General features: G+C 45.5%; 1 protein-coding gene across 1 annotated transcript in view; it reads left to right on the forward strand.

The window, feature by feature from the left end:
• med13a (mediator complex subunit 13a) overlaps nucleotides 1–17,986 on the forward strand; it is a 145,704-nt gene that overhangs the window by 103,313 nt on the left and 24,405 nt on the right. The window contains exons 5-13 of the mRNA XM_038297763.1: nucleotides 455–655; nucleotides 734–928; nucleotides 1,008–1,170; nucleotides 3,159–3,269; nucleotides 5,220–5,951; nucleotides 7,716–7,932; nucleotides 12,527–12,557; nucleotides 14,088–14,209; nucleotides 14,359–14,446. Coding sequence (XP_038153691.1) covers nucleotides 455–655; nucleotides 734–928; nucleotides 1,008–1,170; nucleotides 3,159–3,269; nucleotides 5,220–5,951; nucleotides 7,716–7,932; nucleotides 12,527–12,557; nucleotides 14,088–14,209; nucleotides 14,359–14,446 — 1,860 coding nt within the window. The remainder of the gene's footprint in view (nucleotides 1–454; nucleotides 656–733; nucleotides 929–1,007; nucleotides 1,171–3,158; nucleotides 3,270–5,219; nucleotides 5,952–7,715; nucleotides 7,933–12,526; nucleotides 12,558–14,087; nucleotides 14,210–14,358; nucleotides 14,447–17,986) is intronic.

The following is a 17,986-nucleotide window of genomic DNA, read 5'->3' on the forward strand; positions in this document are numbered from 1 at the left end:
TCTTCTACGCTCCTCTGCCATTTTCCTGTCTTAAAACAGCTTTGGTTTTTTTTCCCCTTCACTCCTGCTACTGGATCAATATCCAGGAACAGAGCACATCCAGTCTGATAATGACAAACCAGAAAAGCAGAGGGAGGGGGGGGGGGGGGGGCAGAAAATTCGTTCTGGAAGCCATTATGCTCCTGCTCCATATTTCAATGCATATTCCTAAACAGTTGGAAATGAAAGGCCATGCGTGTCCCCAGCTGAGATGCTCACATGTTTGCATTATGCATGGCGTTAAATGCAACAATCTGCATGGGCTGATGGAGGAGAGGACGTTTATGACTCCTCTATATTCCTGCTGTTTGTTTTTCCGTGCAGGGAGTCTGAAAGTACGGCTCGCTTTGGATACAGATCTTGGTATTTGAGAGTTAAATTAAAGCTTTCGTTTCTTTTCTTCTCTCCCCACCAGTCATCCTGAGTCCATTTGGCCTGAAGGGAACGCTGACCGGCCAGTCGTTTAAGATGTCGGACCCCCCCACGCAGAAGCTGATCGAGGAGTGGAACCAGTTTTATCCCATCAGTCGCAGCAACAAGGACGGGGCTTCAGACGATAAGTCTGAGGTTCTGGACTGGGAGGATGATTCTCTGGCCTCTGTAGAGGTCCTTGTCGGTGAGTTTTTGTCTTCAGCTCTTTTTTAACGCGTTCAGTTCTGTCGTTTTAACGTCCGGTCTGCTTGTGATGGATTAGGCGGAGTGCGTATGGTCTACCCAGCCTGCCTGGTGCTCGTACCCCAGTCAGACATCCCCGTCGTGGCCCCTGTGGGGTCCTCTCACTGCACTGCCGTCTACCCGGGTTGCCAACAAGTGCCTGCTTCCCAGCGAGAGCCTGCCATGTCACTGGTGACCCTCACCCCTCCCACGTCACCAGAGGACGCTCACACAGGTAGCGGGGTGCTTTCAGAACTGCCCCCTTTCAGGGTTATCGTCTGGTCTTTGAACCCCTGATCTGTTTCTGTCTCCAGTCGACTCTCATTCGGCCCAAAAGTGGGTTAAGATGCCATCATCGTCAGATTCTTTCAGCGTGGACAGAACGAGTCACCACGGGGGGAAGATTCCTCGCAGGATGGCCAGTCAGGTGGTGGAGCGTGTCTGGCAAGAGTGCAATATCAACAGAGCGCGGAACAAGTGAGTATGCATCCGTCTGTGCCGTACCACGCCGATTTACCGAATAGAAATATAGAAATTAAACATCTACAGGTGCAGTGATCGCCATTTTAAACTCTCAGCTCTCTCCCTCCACTTCAGATTGGTTTTCTCTCTACTGACGAATAGTTTCCTTAATCTTCCTTAAATCTGATTTTTGTTAGTTAAAGTCTAAACCAAAGAAAAAGAATATCATAAATGGTGGCATCTCTTGGTTTGGATCATCAGGCAGAGCAGATCTAAAGTCCGTACCAGTTGTCTCAGTTTTGCTGGTTGGAGTATTTCTGCTACGTTCAGACCTCAAGCAGCAGGAGAAGCAGAAACATGCGTGTTGCGCCATTTTTGATGCTTGTACAAGTTTAGTCCTGATGTGCAGATGAAGCATCTTTGCTGCTCTGGCTGCGCAGTGGAAAATTGGGTCTGATGCGCGTTGGGCGAAGCTTCCCTATCCTGTCTTTGCCTGGAATAATGGCAGCTATATTTGCTTTGATCAGTGGATAAAAAGTAGTTTTTAAGTGAGAAAGTCCACCTGAAAACATGGTCAGTGCAGTCAATTCATCCAGATTACCATCCTGCCTTCAACTATTATTTTACTGTGGGAGTGCTCTTTCACTGGGAATCCCGTTCAACAGCAGCCTCTGGCCCAGACGGCTCTTTGCGGTTTGACGCCACTGTTCGCGGTAGCTGGAAGTAGATGTTACCGTTCTTATACGTATGCAATCCAAACTGCAGGCACCAGAATAATAAAAGCAAACCTGTTTTGCCAGCAGATTTTCAGCATAATTTAGGCGTTAATAAACTGTTTCGGGGGATTAATCAAAGCAATCTGTATCATCAGCGATGTGTCTGTCTCCCTGCCAGCTCCCAGATCAGCTTCTCTGATTGGCTGATGTGGCAACTTTAGCAGCTGCTGCTTTCACAACGCGTCAAACGCTTTTGAGCTTCTGACGCGCCGCTCCTGCTGCTCAAAACGCGCTGCAGGAACTTTTTCTGCGCCTTGATGCACCTCCATCATTGACCTTGCATGTGAACTAGCTGCTCCCGCTGCCTCTGCTGCTTTAGGTGTGAATGTTGCCTGATACCAACTTAATCTTTCATAAATAAAAAAAGATCTCATTCTATATATAGTCAGTCTAATTCGGTGGTTCCTTTTTTTTTCCTGGCGCCCCATTTGATTCAATTCAAATTAATTCAGTTTATTTATATAGCGCCAAATTCACAACACATGTCATCTCAAGGCACTTTACAGTTCAACCAGATCATACAGTCAAGATCATGATGCCATCGATCCATCAATCTCAGAGGCTTATCAGCAGATAATAGTCCAATAATAACAGATATCTAAAAGCAGTCATTTATTTAACGCAGCAACAAGAGAAACGTCCCTTTTAGAGATAGTTTTGTTCAGCAGTAGACATAATAACTGACATATTCTAGCTCCGCCCCAAAGTCTCTTTAGTTTTGTTTTTCAAGAACTAACATTTTTTTTTTTCAAAATCCATGTAAAACTGTTGCTTGTTTTTTTTTTGTTTTTTTATTTCTTTTTTGATTCTTTGGGAACCTCCTTGAAATTCTTCTGCTTGACATTTAGAACTGATCTAAAAGCTAAATCTGGAATGTTGTTGTTGGGTAGTTGAAATAACGCTGCGAACAGTTTGTTCCAGTTTGGTGTAATTCAGCTTCGATGCCTGCGACACCCTGGGATCCGTTACCCCTTGACCGAGCACAGAATGCCAGCTATATTTAGCTTTTGGCTCTTTAGCCCAAATATTGTGACTCCACGCATGGCGATGCAGCCGCACAACAAAGCTTTGCCCAAACCGGACCTTATGCTGCAGAAAACCTCTGAGTCACTTTATATCTTTATTGTTTAAAGCTTTGTGCTTCATAAACTCTGTAAACACATTAAACACACGACATGGATGAGGATCTGGCTGAGCTGTGCTGTTTTTCCTCTTCTCTTCTCTCAGGCGGAAGTTTACAGCTGCGTCCAACGGTACCTGTGAAGACGAGGTGGAGGCCAAAGTCGGAGCCTGGGATTTTGTGGTGCCTTCCCAGAGGTCCTGCTGTGGCTGCTCCAGGTAGGTAGCAGCTGCTTGAAAAGTATTCACACCCCCCTTTCACCGTTTCACTTATGTTGTATTTTTTATTTGGGTTAAGTAATGTTTATGAAAATTAAACCTTTTTTTTTATTTTATAAACCAAAAGATGTGGTTTTAATTTATCAAGCCCTAAAAATGCCGAATCTGATTTAGCGTCCGATCTGACAGAAAATTGTGCCGAACGAGGTCGTGGCGTTAAGCGCTCAGTGAAAGTCAATGGGGATGATCACATTCGACGTGATTTTCTGCTAGAGGGCTGTTTAGGTCCGGCTGAGATAGACCCCAGGTCTGTTTTAGTCGGACTACGCAGCAATTCAGCTGCAATTTCATCTCCAAGATACAATCTGCTAATCACACTAATCATACACTGGGATTTTGGGGGTGGAGCATCGCTTATATAGTAACTGGGAGAGACTGGTGGAAAAACAATGAGTGAAACATTAAAAAAATAGAATACTTTACCCATGATAGGAGTTCAGGAGAACAGGAAATGGATAAAGTAGTGATCCTTTTTGAGCCTTGCAAAAATAACAAGGGACAGAAAGCACAGTTTACAATCTCCAGATAAATCTACAGATAGAGTAAAATAGTTATCCTAATAGAACCTCCCCAAAAAAAACAACAAGGAGGGGCAGACGGAGCAGGTAAGCACAGCTTATCATTCTGCACTCTCTAGAAAAAAAAAAAAAAAAGAAATGCTCGTACAAACTTCACAGATCTCTAAAAATCACCTCTCTGCCTCAGTCAGCATAGAAACCGTCCCTCAGTGTTTTTCTGTTCTTTTCTATTCACATAGCTCCCATTAAAAGTCATTAAATTATATATATTTTTTTTAAATAAGGCCTTAATTGGCATTGAAATTCATTAAATGTGATTATCAGGGCATTTAAAATGCTTTATTTAAAAAAAAAAAAAAGTGCTTTAGTGAACTGCTTCCGGTTGGTAAAGCCGTATGTTCGGTTCAGAAGCTAAATGCAGAGAAAAAGCTAGAGGATGCGAAAATGCTAATTACAACAAAAGGGGCTGGAAAACGAGAGAAGTCGGGACATGGCTGCAGCCTGTTGATGGTAAAGATGACGCAGATTTTTCCCGTGTTATATATGTATGTTATATTATAGTCATGGGTCCTTATTGATGGCATTAAAATGATTTCTAAGAGCATAAAAAAAGCATTCAATTAGAGTTACTCATTCATATATAAACCCTGTTTTAATATAAGCCTATAAAGATTCTCTATCTGTTCTGGTTAGAGACGCTGTTTCTGGACTTTGCTTTATATCGATGAGGGTTGTTTTTATTTTTTATTTCATAATTTAATAATTTTCCATAATCTTTCCAAGTCAAATGTGGGAAATAGTTGTGGCACAGAGACATAAGAGGGAAAACTCTGTGCAGATCTGTTCACCCTGCCTAGTCGGAGCCTCTCTATATGCAGTCAGTGTGACGTGGAAATTAAATTGGGTTGGAGATTAAAAAGTCGTAACAATCGGTGTTTTCAGGTCTCAACTCTGAGTAAAATCTGGTTAACACGCCTCCTTTAGAGGATTAATAGAAAAATAACATTCAGTGTTTAATGCTTCTTCGACAATAGAAAGAGAAAATCAAATCTTTTTTTAGTGTGTCTGATAAGCTATTGCTTAAAAAGGTTTGTGGTGTTGGAACATCACAGGGGGAAACAGTCGGCAGCCAGTCTGTGTTTTCACAAGCAGATTATTCTTCATATTTAACGATTAATCGGTATTCAGGCTCTGTGACATCATAGACAAAGATGGTTCATCCTTTATTAAACCAAGAGTGGAAGTCTTTACTGAATTACTTTTTCTCTGTCAATAAATTACTCGTCTTAGCATTAATCTTTAGAGTAGGGAGAACGTGTCTAAGTGTGCTGGTTCGTATCGTCAGCTGTTTTTGTGTTTCTCTTTGCTGCAGACATAAAAACGTAGCGAAGCAGCGACCGGGCGGCGCCCCGGGCCAAACACAGTCCACGGCTCAGGCCTCCCAGCCTCCAGCCAAGCACAAAACTGGAGGAGAGAAGCCGGAGAAAGGAGAGAAGCTGCCCAAGAGGCCGCAGACGCCGTTCCATCACCGCAGCTCCACCAGCGAGGAGGCCTCCATGGAGAACGAGGCGGCGGTGGGCCAGAGGCTGGCCCTGAGGGGGCAGGACGGGGGACGCTTCCGATCCTCCGATGTTAGCAGCCTCACTAAAGCCACGCAGCTCCACGGCGAAGCCATCGGTGCGGGGCCCTCAGAACAGTCCAACTCCCCCCAGCCCCCGCCACTTAGCCCCCACCCCTGCGAGCGCAGTGAGGAGTCAGGGGAGGCCATAAAGAACCCTTCCACCCCCAACAGCCAACACTTTTATCAGCTGCCCCCAGAGCCCTGCCTGGCGGGGGCGAAGGGAGGCAGCGAGGAACCCGGCGGCCCCGAGGGCATCAGTCAGCACTTTCACTCCCATCCAGGGAACTCGGCTTTCTCCGAGCCTCCTGAGCCCACCATGTATGTGGGAGCAGCCGTCGACCTGGAGGACGACGGCTCCCACACACCGTGGAGGTTATTCAACCTGCCTCGCAGGAAGGAGGCGGAGCTACCTACGCCGCCGCTGCCTGGAGACAAGCTGAGGGACGAGGCCGCCGCATCGCAGGACCTGGTGTCGGTCACAGAGTGAGTGTCAGCGTTAAGCTTTACACCCAGTTTCTCCGTCAATTACTACATTCCTCTCACTGTTTCCATGGTCCCAGGCCTTAAGGCCGATTTATGCTTCTGATTCATAACCTCTGCAACCATCATATCTGTCTCTGTGGGCGACCACGGCCCACAAGGTTCTGCAACCATCGTCGCGCACCTCTAAAAAATCCTGACTACACGTCGGACAGTCGTAAACTCGCACAGACTTCAAGTGGAAGTGTGCAGACAAAAAGCAGCTGTTATTGGTCCTTGGTACGCCTTTCCGGCTGTCTGTGTGGTCGTCCTTCTCGATTCGGTGCCGTGGCACGCCATTTTTAAAAACAAAGAAACAACTAAAATGGACAAATATGACGAAAGGTTAATCGGTCTTTTTGCCAACTCCATTAACAGAACCCCTTCTAGATCCATTGCCGTGACCGTGAATCTTGCAGACGCACCATGGTTCTTTTGGAAGATAAACACTCCCTCCGGCGCCGCCGAAGTTCTCAAATAGGCTCCCTATTTCAGTTTGGCGGGAAACTGCTGTGCGTCCCTAGAAATCCCAGACCGACGGTGCAGAAGCATATCAGCAAAACCAGACCCAAGCGACATTTGATGTGTGCGGATGCAGGAGTATAATCTGCCCTTTAGACCCCCACTCTTTTTAGGCGCTTAGCCTGGTCCATCTCTAGCTTTTTGACATCATACGTTACGTCCTGTAACCTGTAGGGTCAATTCTGCAAAACGCTCTAAGAAGATGCTGCTGGTGAGGAAGCGTAGCTGCAAAGAGCAGGTGTTCGGCATGTAGTGGGAGGGATTACTGTATCAGCAGGGTTCAGTCGTCCCAAGGGCCCAGCTGTTCGGACGGCCCTTTCTAGCGAGCTGTAATCCTTCCGACCACAGACTCTGAATGGCCTCTAATCTCCTGCTCGGGCCACTGCACACACCGCCTTACATCTGGGCCGGACCAGCATGTCCAGCAAAAAAAAAAAAAAAAGAGGGACAATTGATGCATCAGCTGGCTCAGTCCCTGCTCTCCATTTCTTCATGCTTCTCTGATCTGCAAGCAGGACGCAGCCGTAGATCCGATGTTGAGAGCGATGCCACCACGATCAGCTTCAAGATGTGTCAAGGGGTTGTTTTAAAAGCTGCAGAAATAGGATTGAGCGAATATGCTGCATGGGTTGGAGCTCATGGCAGCTGTCAGAACTGTTTGCAGTCGGTGACATTTATGTTACTGCATGTAAACATGACAGCAGCACTGACATATGTTATAAGATACCATCTGTTCCCTCACAGGACTCAGCTTGTAGAGCGGTCCTCCATAAACTAGACTATTTAGCAGTTCTTGGTCAGAGATCCATAGAGAAATGAACTGTAGATCAGAATCGGCTGCTTTACTTTTGAAAGTTTCCATCTTATTATTAAATAAACTAAAAGAAAAGGCATCCAGCTCAAACTGCCAGCCATCCTCTTCAGCTGAAAGCTGTTATTGGTTGCACAAGGTCAGAGGAAGTGCAGAGAAGTTAAATGGTTTTGGTGAAACGTCTCCATTTAATTCAGGTTGGGGAGAAAAAACGAGAGCAAGACTTTCAGCAGATAACAGGAAGGTTTTAATGCTACTACTGCTCCAGTTTTACCCCAAAAACATCAATTTATCAATAAGTAATAAGAACTCAGAAGGGATAATTTCTTATTGGTTATAGTCCTACAACATTGGAGTTTACATTAGGAGTTCATCCATCTTTGTTTCCCCCACAGAGTGATGTCTACATCTAAAATGCCACTAAAGGTGTCTGAGGAGCGGCTTCAGATGTATAGAGCCAGGAGGAACCAGTACTTATCTGCTGCCGTCACCGATGGAGACCACGAGCCCGAGGTGGACCCCTACGCCTTCGAGGAAGGAGACGTCAAGTTCACATTCTCCAACAAGAAGGATAAAGGGGCGGGAGAGCGGGAGCCAGGCAAGAAGAACAAGGTAGGGGACAAGTTCTCACTGCTGTGATGAGATCAGCTTTGCTGTTCATTCGTTACATCAGTATTAGCCTCGCATTGCGTCACTTCCTCGTTGCAGACCACTAAACAGGACAGGGTGTCTTTAGGATTTATTTAGTGTGAAGAAATGATTGAATGCATAAAAGCAATTTTAAACATTCCTTATAGTAGAAGGACCATCTTCAAAACAATTTAAAATCTACAAGACTGAACATTTTGGACTCCAGGCCAGTGTTTTTTGGGGGTTTTTTTGTGGCTGTAAGAAGAGGTTATTATGCGGGTCTTTAAAAAAGTAATTAAATTATAATTTTTTTAATTAAAGCCTTAATTGGCATCAAAACTCTTTAAATGGGATTATCGTAAATCCTCTAATATAGGCCGAAGCCCTTATTTCACTCAGGTACATCCTGGTCCAGGCCATTATTGAAAGGAGGCCAGAGTTGGAGGCAGGCATCTATTTCTATTTGATCAAAACAGACTACCAGTGGAATGAATAAAAACAAGATTTTGTGTCTCTTTGAAGCTATAAAATACTAGGTTCATTTATTGAAAAAGTACAGTTACCATAACGGTATACAGAACATTATTCGACATCTTCCAGCAGCTGCAACTTTTCTGCACGGCAATACGAAGAAAAAGACAGAGAAAGCAATCTTGGCCAAACTGACCTGCTAAAGAAAGTTAAAAAAAAATTTAATGAAAACAGTTTTTTCATCACAGCGAAATTTTATTTGAGGCAGACTAAGTGGAAGTAGGCTAGCAGTATCATATATTTCAAGGGAAATTCAGAACATGAAGGCAAACGAAATTGTCATTTTAACGCTGCCTGGTTACCACCAGACCTACCGGTAATCACATTTGTCTTTCAGATCAGAACGATTGTGTGGCTGGTTATACTTCCTGCTGCAGGTGTCGCTTGACGCAGACATTTTTTTTTTATGCTCAATATTGAAGCGTGGTCTGCGCTATACGTTGTGGGTCTAAATACGGCCGAGGCGGAGAGGAAGTGGGGGCAAGTTGTCCGGCGTGGTCGTTTGGTTTTATCCGTCTCGTTCAGTTTGTCGACTCTCTTTCTATCAACAAATCTTTTGTTTTGTTTGTTTTTGCGCTGATTTATTCCTGTTTTTTTTAAGAGCAGCGACTCGTTCATGTAATGGAACCAGAGACTTTATTTGCTTGAGATCTGGAAGGAAACGAGGTAGAAAATAGGCCACTGGCGTCCTTAGCAGCACAGCAGTAAAAATAGCTTTCCTCCTGGATGTGGTTCTTGGTGCGTCCTCTTTGACTGGCCGTGTTTAAACTCAACAGGAAGCAATCCTCAGTCACTATTGTTAGTATTTCCCATTGCAGCAGCGAATCAGTTTCTCCCACTGTTTGATCGCTCCCCTTCCTCAGTGGACTCTGATGGCTCTAGCTCCAGCCTCCTCAAGGAGATCCGCTGATAATCTAATTATTGGTCAGACCTTCCATCTTAACACCACAAAAGGATGCTTTAATATTTGTCTTCCTGTGGGTCTGGTGAATACTTTCTCACATTTTCTGATCTTAGAGCAGCACTCTATGGAGCACCAGTCCATCTGATTTAGGTGGCATCTGTATACCTCTGCGTATATGTTGGTGTTTAAGCAGATACATGGATTCCTTTTCTACGCCAGGTTTATATCCAAATCAGTGTTTGTTCACTGGAAAAAATCGAAATCTAGATTATCTAAGATAAGTCATTTTTTCTTAAAATAAGTGCATTTGTTCTTGAATTGAGAAGGTAACAGGGACATTTTGCCAATGGAACAAGACAATTTACATTTAAAATAAGAAAACACAATCGCATTGTCTTATTTCAAGTGCATTTTATCCAAATATCTTATTTTAAGAGTAAACTCATTCCGTTGGCAAATAATCTCATTTACCTACTTTAAATAAGGGTAAATAGACTTAATTTAAGAAATTTCTACTTATTTCTGGATCATTTTTCCAGTGTTCTCTTTGCTCTTAAGCGGAGGTCTTAAACAGGGGGTCCACGACCCCTAGGGGGTCCACAGAGGTACTGCATCTGGGTTGCGAAAGTTTCGGTTGATTAGACTTTTTATCTATGTTCCCCCCTGCAATTTTTTCCACTAATTGAAATGTCTTTAAATCCACATTAACATGAATTCAACACACTGTAGTAAACAGATAAATGGAGGCAGAAGATGTCTTTCAGTCTTCAATGCACACATTCAGCGACACACAGGAACTCTTTCAAGCTGGGCACCGTTTCATTCACAACACCTGTCCCATCAACCAGGAATCAGAATCAGAAATACTTTAATAATCCCAGGGAGAAATTACTTTCGTTACATGACTCCATCTGTAATAGAGTGACTATAGGACCAGTTTGATAGAACACAATTTGATACAATATATATTATTAGAGGCTCCATCGCCATCAGTTTAGGGGTCCTTGGCCTGGAAGACGTTGAAGACCCCTGTTCTTAATTATTATTATTAACTGGCGAAGTAAGTAGGGTTTCAATGCACTCAGAATAAAGCTTGAAAAGTTTGATTAAAGGGATTTCTACATCTGCAAAAGCATGGAGACATAAAACTATAGATGATTATCAATAAATCTGCCTATAATTAAAGCCCAGACTATAAAAAGTGGGTCATAAAGTCAGTGTTTCTTCTAAAGAATCGGCTAAATGTTACGTATCCATCTTTATCCCATCACTATGAAGAAAAAAGTTTCTGATCAAACTTTTGTGGCTCAACCATGAACCCTTAACGGCGATCAAGCAGTAGCTTTAACTGGAGACCTGCTAGCTGCTCTGCCATGGGGGGAAATTTGTATCATAATAGTTGGAAACGAAGAACATGTTTTTGTAAATGAAAATAAATACAAAATTCAATCCAGAAATGAAAGTTTACAAACGTTTTAATAAAAAAAGTTTTTTTGCAAAAAACGTTTAAAAAAAAAAACTACTAAACTTTGTTCTCCAAGTTTGAAGAGGTTTTCGCTTCTCATCCAGGAAGCTTTTTTCAATTTAAAATATCTGGATTAGCTTTGAGTTCCAGGCTTTATAGAATAACCAACAAAGCCTGGTTTTGGCTTAGAAAATATGCAAATTGAACTGAAAGAAAAGGTTGACCCCTTAGTAACGGGGAGTCATTTAGATTTATTTATTTGACAGGAACAGTTTACATTAATAAGCATTCCTGCAAATGCACCAGAACTAGCCAAATCTTTCAACTGTTGTCCCTGGACAGATCTTAAAATTGCCCAAGATTTTCAAAACTGTTCAGGACGTTGTTGGTCTGCAATACCCGATACTGGACTACGCTTCTGAAAAGGGAGTCGTTAGGGTCATTGTTGGCCTGCCTGACCAGGCGAGATGTTTTGGAAAAAAAGTTTTTATAAGTCATTTTGAGGTTTTCTAATTTTCAAAACATTTTTTCTTCCTTTCTTCCTATGCTCAGATTTTACTGCTTCAAAATGTATCTTCTCAGACCGAATTTTAGGAATTTCATTCATTTCAAAGTGCGTTTTCTCTTCTGGAGGCGGGCTTTCCTCTGGAATAATGAGTGAAGCTGCATCTCTATTGGTCTGCTGGACGTTAGTGAGCACAATTTGATTGGTTAAGGGTCAGTGTTTGTTTTTGAATGTGTAAGGCGCAATTTAAGAAGAATTGAATTTGAGTAGCTGAATTTTTTACATAAAAAATGGAAAAAATAAAATAAAAAATAAAGTTATGAAAAAGGAAAAAAATTAAATAATTTGAAATGATAAAATCCTTGAAAACAGAACAGTTACCCTCAAAACCAGTTTTTGATCAAAAAACACCAATTGCACCAATAACGAAACCAAATCCAGTCCATACTCTGCTGGCCTTTTCACACGACTCATCATGTTATCACTGTGCAGAGGTGCCGTTGAATCAATTAGAGGATGCAGGTTTGGAATCCGCTTTAGATGGGTCAAGAAAGGGCAATAAGAGAGATTAAAGTCATTTCCAACTCTGCTAGAACACAAGCACATTTTTTCACCCAAGGCAAACATATTGATATTGGGTTAAGGCCTCATTGCTGCCTATGGATTGTGACCTTGGTGTGTATGTCAGGCTTTTAAGGAAGACAAATTAGACCTTGCACTGGTCAGAGAAAAGCCCCGGAGCAAAAATGAAATCAATGAAGAGGACATAACAGTGCTGTTCCCCAGCTAGCACTGCTCAGCACACACACACACACTGAGGGCCAGGCCTCCCAGATATTGATGTCTGTGCAGGAGGCAGAGAAGCCGTTGGTTGGGTGGTCCATGCTGGAAATCCCATTTGCCACCGTGGAAAGAAGCAGCGCCTCCTTCCTGTTCTGTGTCAGTCCAATTTTCCCACACCGCTCCATCATTTGGTCCCTTTTTTCAGATTATTCTATCGATTAGGAGAGCAGGTGTCTTTACTAAGCCATTTTCTGGTGTTTCTTATCTATTTTGAGAAGGAGCTGATCTACTTGCAGTGCCTTTTTTTTTTAGCTATGAACTGCACAGTATTTGAGTTTCACCTCCTCTCTGCTTTAGATCATTTCATCTTTGCTTTTGTTTTCTTCAGGGTGAAGATGGAGGAGCCGGTCAAACTGATGGTAAGCATTCAATCATAACAACTCGTATAACCCACATCACAAAAAGGGAAATCATATTTAAATGTCAAATCATTCTGGCTTAAACATGTATATAAATGTACTCTTTTATTTTTCATTATCTTATGCAGGCCAGTTAGTTGTACATCAGCCTGAATACCTAAATTCAGTCAATCATATATCATCTGTCATCAAACTTTTTCGGTCATAGCATCTTGATTCATATGTCGACATGAAATAAGAAATAGGAATCATTTCCTTTCCCATTGAGTTCCGTCCCAGTGTTCATGGGGATGGACGTCTGTGTCTTCAGCAGGCGTAGAGCTAACAGAACTGGCAGCGTTGTGAGACAAGGGCTCAAACATGTACGGCACCAAACCAAGCTTCTGCCGCCCTGGCGTCCTCTTCCACAACATCTCCGTCCCCGCTAGGGGTGTGCAAAATAATCGTCATGATGATGCATCGTGATCTAATTTTCGTGATCTACTGCATCGATTCTTGACGCCAAGTATCGATTATTAATTTAAAAAAATGAATAAATAAAATTGCATGAATGGTTGGCGAACATCAGCCAAAAACAAGTGTAATACAACTTCCAGTCCAGTAGATGTCGCTGCGGATGTGTTGACGCACGCTGCCTTGTGTCACAAGCATTTCCAGCCGCGGGATACTGCGCCGAGTCATTCAAAAACAAAACATGGAGGAGAAAATATTGCAATGCATCGCAATAATTCAAGTATCGTGATGCATCATGATAGAGTCGCATCGTGGCCTATGAATCGTGATTCGAATCGTAACTTCTTTGGCAATACCCACCCCTAGTCCCCGCTTTCCTCCTCTAAAAAAAATGTATGATGGAGGAGACTCATCCACGACCTCCGACACTAAACTCTGTCGTTGCTAAGTCACCAATTTAGTGCTACAATGTAATTTCCTATTGGGAACCTAGTAGCACTAAGTTGCTAACTGGTTTGCAAGATGCTTCAGAGACACCGGCCACAATCAAACTTACTTGTGAGCCTTCTGCCACAACAATCCCGCCCCCTTGATAATCGACCAATCACATTCACTTTATCTACTCGTGTAAAGTCGGAGAATTCGGAACTGCAGAGGTTGGAAGAGCCGCTTCCCTACGACTTTAATGTGATCAACCAATGCACAATAGGGCAGAGAGTTAAATTAGATCATGCATTTATGTTGAACTTTCTTCTTAATAATAACCTTAGAATAACCTTAAGCTGGTTTCCCTCTGAGGTCACATATTGTTCAAGAAATACAGCTGATTAGTCGGGGATATACATCAGAAGTATAGCAGTATCCCTAGCTTTGTACATGGAGATGATGCTGATGCAGGCACTTCAGCCTCAGCACTTCACTTTCTTCTTTATAGTTCATTTGTGGCCTAGTCAAAGTTTAAACCTTAATCAAATTGAGAATTTATGACAGGAGTAAAAATATATATTTTCAACACTAGATTGTAAATGGATGCAAGTTAATTAACTCATTAACTCCCGTCTCTCTACTCATATGCAGATGCCCAACACGCCGCTGCTCAAAACCGCATGACCTCCAGCAGCCTGATGCACGTGACGGACCTGGTGGTTTCCTTCAACGACCTCGACAACCTTTTCAACTCTGATGAGGATGATCTAACGGTGGGTGGAGAACTCAGTGCACGGCTATCCTCCTCTGCTCCTCCTGCAGACGGCAGTCACTTTTGTTCAGCTAACCCAATGATGAACTTTTGGCTCCTTAAGGTGAGAGTTTCCATCTGGATGATCATCTCTGCTCTTTGTATCCACAGCCCGGTACCAGGCGGCCTGTGAACGGGGCCGATGAGAAGTTTGGCAAAGAGTCAAAGCCATCCTCGTTGGACCCAGCCTCCTGCATTAGTATGTATTTCTCCGTCTCTTCAGTGTTTTACACATTCAAATGGACGGACTCACAGCATGTCTGTTCTAGAATAAGATAGTTACACAGAGATTCACCCACAGTTTGCACAGTTTGAAGCTTTCTTTGTCCAGGAACTGTTGGATGCTCACGCTTGGCTTCGCCACCTAGTGGTGGAAAATATTAGTTCTATTTCATCCCTACTGACCGCCAGAGGGCGGTGCTGAAAGCACTGAATGTTCCCTTCGGGCATGCGCAGTTCGAGTAATTATACCAACAGAGTCACACCTGTGACACCGGATGACCACTCAGAAGCTATATAGCCTGGTGTCATCCTTTGCTCTGCTCCTTTTTTCTTCTCTCAAGCGGTTCGCTAACTTCCCCGTTGTCTGAAGCCACTGTCTCTTGACCGGAGTTGCGGTTATTCTCCGCCCTCCCAGGGCTGCAACGGGTCGATTCTGAGGATTACGGAAGGTAAGTGAGTTGTTTGCTGGTGATGGTAGCGTCCGCGCCCCCTCTCCCGGCTCACGACTTTAGCTTTTTACCTACAGCTTCGTGCTGTTTTGTTTCGAACTGGTGACGGCAGCGTTTTCGCCCCTACTCCCAGTGTGAATAACTTCACTGCCGAAGTTATATACGGCTAACGTATTTAGCTTCTTTAGTTTGTTGGTGTTATACCTGGTGACGGCAGCGGTTTTCGCCCCCTCTCCCAGTATATTCCCTACTTTTGCATCCTTTTTTTCACCGGTCTGCGCTGCTATAATTACTGACGGCCGCGGTTTTCGCCCCCTCTCCCAACCAAGTGTGGTCTACTTCGTTTGCCGAAGTTGGAGACGGCTAACGTTGTTAGCCTTTTTTGGTTTGTTTGCAGCCTTCTTCATCGGTCTGCTTAGTTATAAATGGTGACGGCAGCGTTTTCGCCCCCTCTCCCAATATCAACCTTTTTTGCAGCCTTTTCGTTGGTGTGCTCTCTTAATTGGTGACAGCAGCGTTGTTCGCTCCTACTCCCAACTTAAGTTTCCATACAGCTAACGTTGTTAGCTTTTTTGGTTTATTGGTTTTATACCTGGTGACGGTAGCGGTTCTCGCCCCCTCTCCCAGTATCGGCTGCCTTGTGCTCGCAGCCTCTTTCGTTTCTCTGCTGTAATTGGTGACGGCTGCGTTTGCGCCCCCTCTCCCGATTTTCGATAACTTTCTGTTCTTTAAGCCTTGTCGGCCTTCGACATGGATGGCTCTCACAGCTGCATGGATTGTGGGGCTGCCCTGCAGGCAGAGGATGGCCACGACCTGTGCCCTACCTGCCTTGGACATGAGCACCTTTTGGAGGCGCTGTCTGAGAACCCCTGTATGAACTGCAGCTTTATGCCCCATGCAGTGAGGGTGGCCCGGTTGGCCCAGTTGTGCCCCCAGGAGGGCTCGGACCTTCCGCCCTCTGGGCAGGTGGTTCCCCCCAAGCGTTCTAAGCGCCGTGGTGGGACCACAGCATCTGTGCCCCTCCCCCGGAGGAAGCGGGCCAAACCTGACCAGGGCCTGTCCACAAGGGTGGAGCAGTTGTCAGCAGAGCTGGCAGAGATGAAGTCCTTGTTGCAGACACGGCAATCTGATCCCTCGCTCCCAGTGGTTGGGCTCTCTTCCCCACCAATGCCCGAGCTGGTTGTAGAGGATGACGTTATCTCTCTGGTTGCTTCCGCTTCTCATTTTAGAGATGAGGAGGAGGCAGGGTCCTCTCAAGCCTCTGAGGCTGGTTCATTTTCATCTCAGAGTGCGGTTGGAGAGGCCGGTGACGGTTCCATGCGGGAGGTCATGTCTATGGCCCTGAAGCAGCTGCAGCTGGAACTCCCACAAGGAGAGGCATCCAGCTCCGGCAGTGCCTTTTTCAGACGTGGAAGGGCTCCTACTCCTTTTTCTGTACCTCCATCAGAGGAGTACTTGAAGGAGTTACACGCCTGTTGGCGGGAACCGAGAGAGCTGTCGCGTCTCTCATCGGATGGTCGTGTATTAGCTGCCATGCATGAGTCGGTGAAGGCCGGCCTGGACCGTATGCCAGCAATTGAACCAGCTGTTGCTTCACTGATTGTGTCACCAGATGAAGCCCTGCGTCCTGATGTCCGGTGCCCGCGGACTCAATGTCGGGTTACAGATGACCTCCTCTGTAAGGCGTACAATGCAGGAGCGCGTGCTGGCCGCCTTGGCAATTCTCTGGCGCACCTCATGTTTGCCCTGTCTGCATCTGTTCAGGACACTGGTGGTGCAAGTGCGGCGGTTGGTTATAGTGACGCAGCGCTGCAGGCCTTCGCGCTGATGACCAGAGAGCTTGGACGGGTCTTTCCTTGTCCAAGCTCGTAGACAGGTCTGGTTGGCACAATCTCCTCTGACTGAAGCATGCCGTAGGACCCTCAGGGGTGTCCCGGTTGTACCAGGGGAGCTGTTTGGATCAGCTGCCTTGGAGGCGCTGGAACGGACTGCTCAGGCACGTCAGACTAGCCAGCAGCTTTCCGGCCTTCGCAGGAGCATACCTGCCTTTCCCCAGCGTTCGGGCCGCCCTGCCACTACCCCCAGCGTTCAGCCACGACCTCAGACTGGTGGCAGACCTGTTGGTTCCTATCCCCATGATGTGCGGCAGAGACCGAGGAGGGACTTTCGTGAGCCAGTCTGCCGCCCTGTTAGACAGACCCGGGCCTCAAATCCTGGACGCCCTCCCCCCAGAGCCCCCAGGGGCCGTGGGGATAGAAGATGATGCCACCGGGCCAGCCGTCGGACATTTTTCCCATCAGCAGCTGAATTTCTGGGCTGCTCATGCCGTAGATCCATGGGTGGTTGCCACCTTAACCGCCGTCGGAACTGGAGCCGACGGCGGCCCCCCCTCTCACATCGGGTCAAGATGACTGTCATCACAGACCCGGTGAAATCTCAGGCACTAGACCAGGAGCTTTCCGCCCTCCTGGGCAAGGGGGCAATCGAGTCTGTAGATCCTCTGCGGCAACCCAGAGGCTACTACTCCACATACTTCCTTGTGGCCAAGAAGACCTGCGGTTTTCGCCCAATTTTAGATCTAAGGGGACTGAATCGGTACCTGAAGGTCCTTCCCTTCTACATGCTCACCATAACAGAGGTCCTTCAGACCATTGTGGCGGGAGATTGGTTTACATCAGTAGATCTGACAGACGCCTACTTTCACGTGCCTATTGCGGCAGAACATCGCCGTTTTCTCAGGTTTGCCTATCGGGGGCGCCATTGGCAATTCCGGGTGCTCCCATTCGGGCTCTCCCTTTCCCCGAGGGTGTTTACTCGATGCGTGAAAGCAGCCCTCTCTCCTCTACAGGCCTCCGGAGTCAGGATTCTGCCATACCTGGACGATTGGCTTCTTTGTGCTCCCTCTCAGGTAGCTGCCTCTCGGGATACGTCCCAGCTTCTACTTCATGTGTCACTGTTAGGCCTCAAAGTCAACTTGGCAAAGAGTTGTCTTGTTCCATCTCAGACAACCACCTTTCTTGGGATGCATCTGGACTCTGCTACCATGATGGCCCGTCCATCTGTTCACA

The sequence above is a fragment of the Cyprinodon tularosa genome, unplaced genomic scaffold (genome assembly GCF_016077235.1).
Source record: "Cyprinodon tularosa strain WSP-4 unplaced genomic scaffold, ASM1607723v1 ctg396, whole genome shotgun sequence".
In the NCBI taxonomy this organism is placed as follows: Eukaryota; Metazoa; Chordata; class Actinopteri; order Cyprinodontiformes; family Cyprinodontidae; genus Cyprinodon; species Cyprinodon tularosa.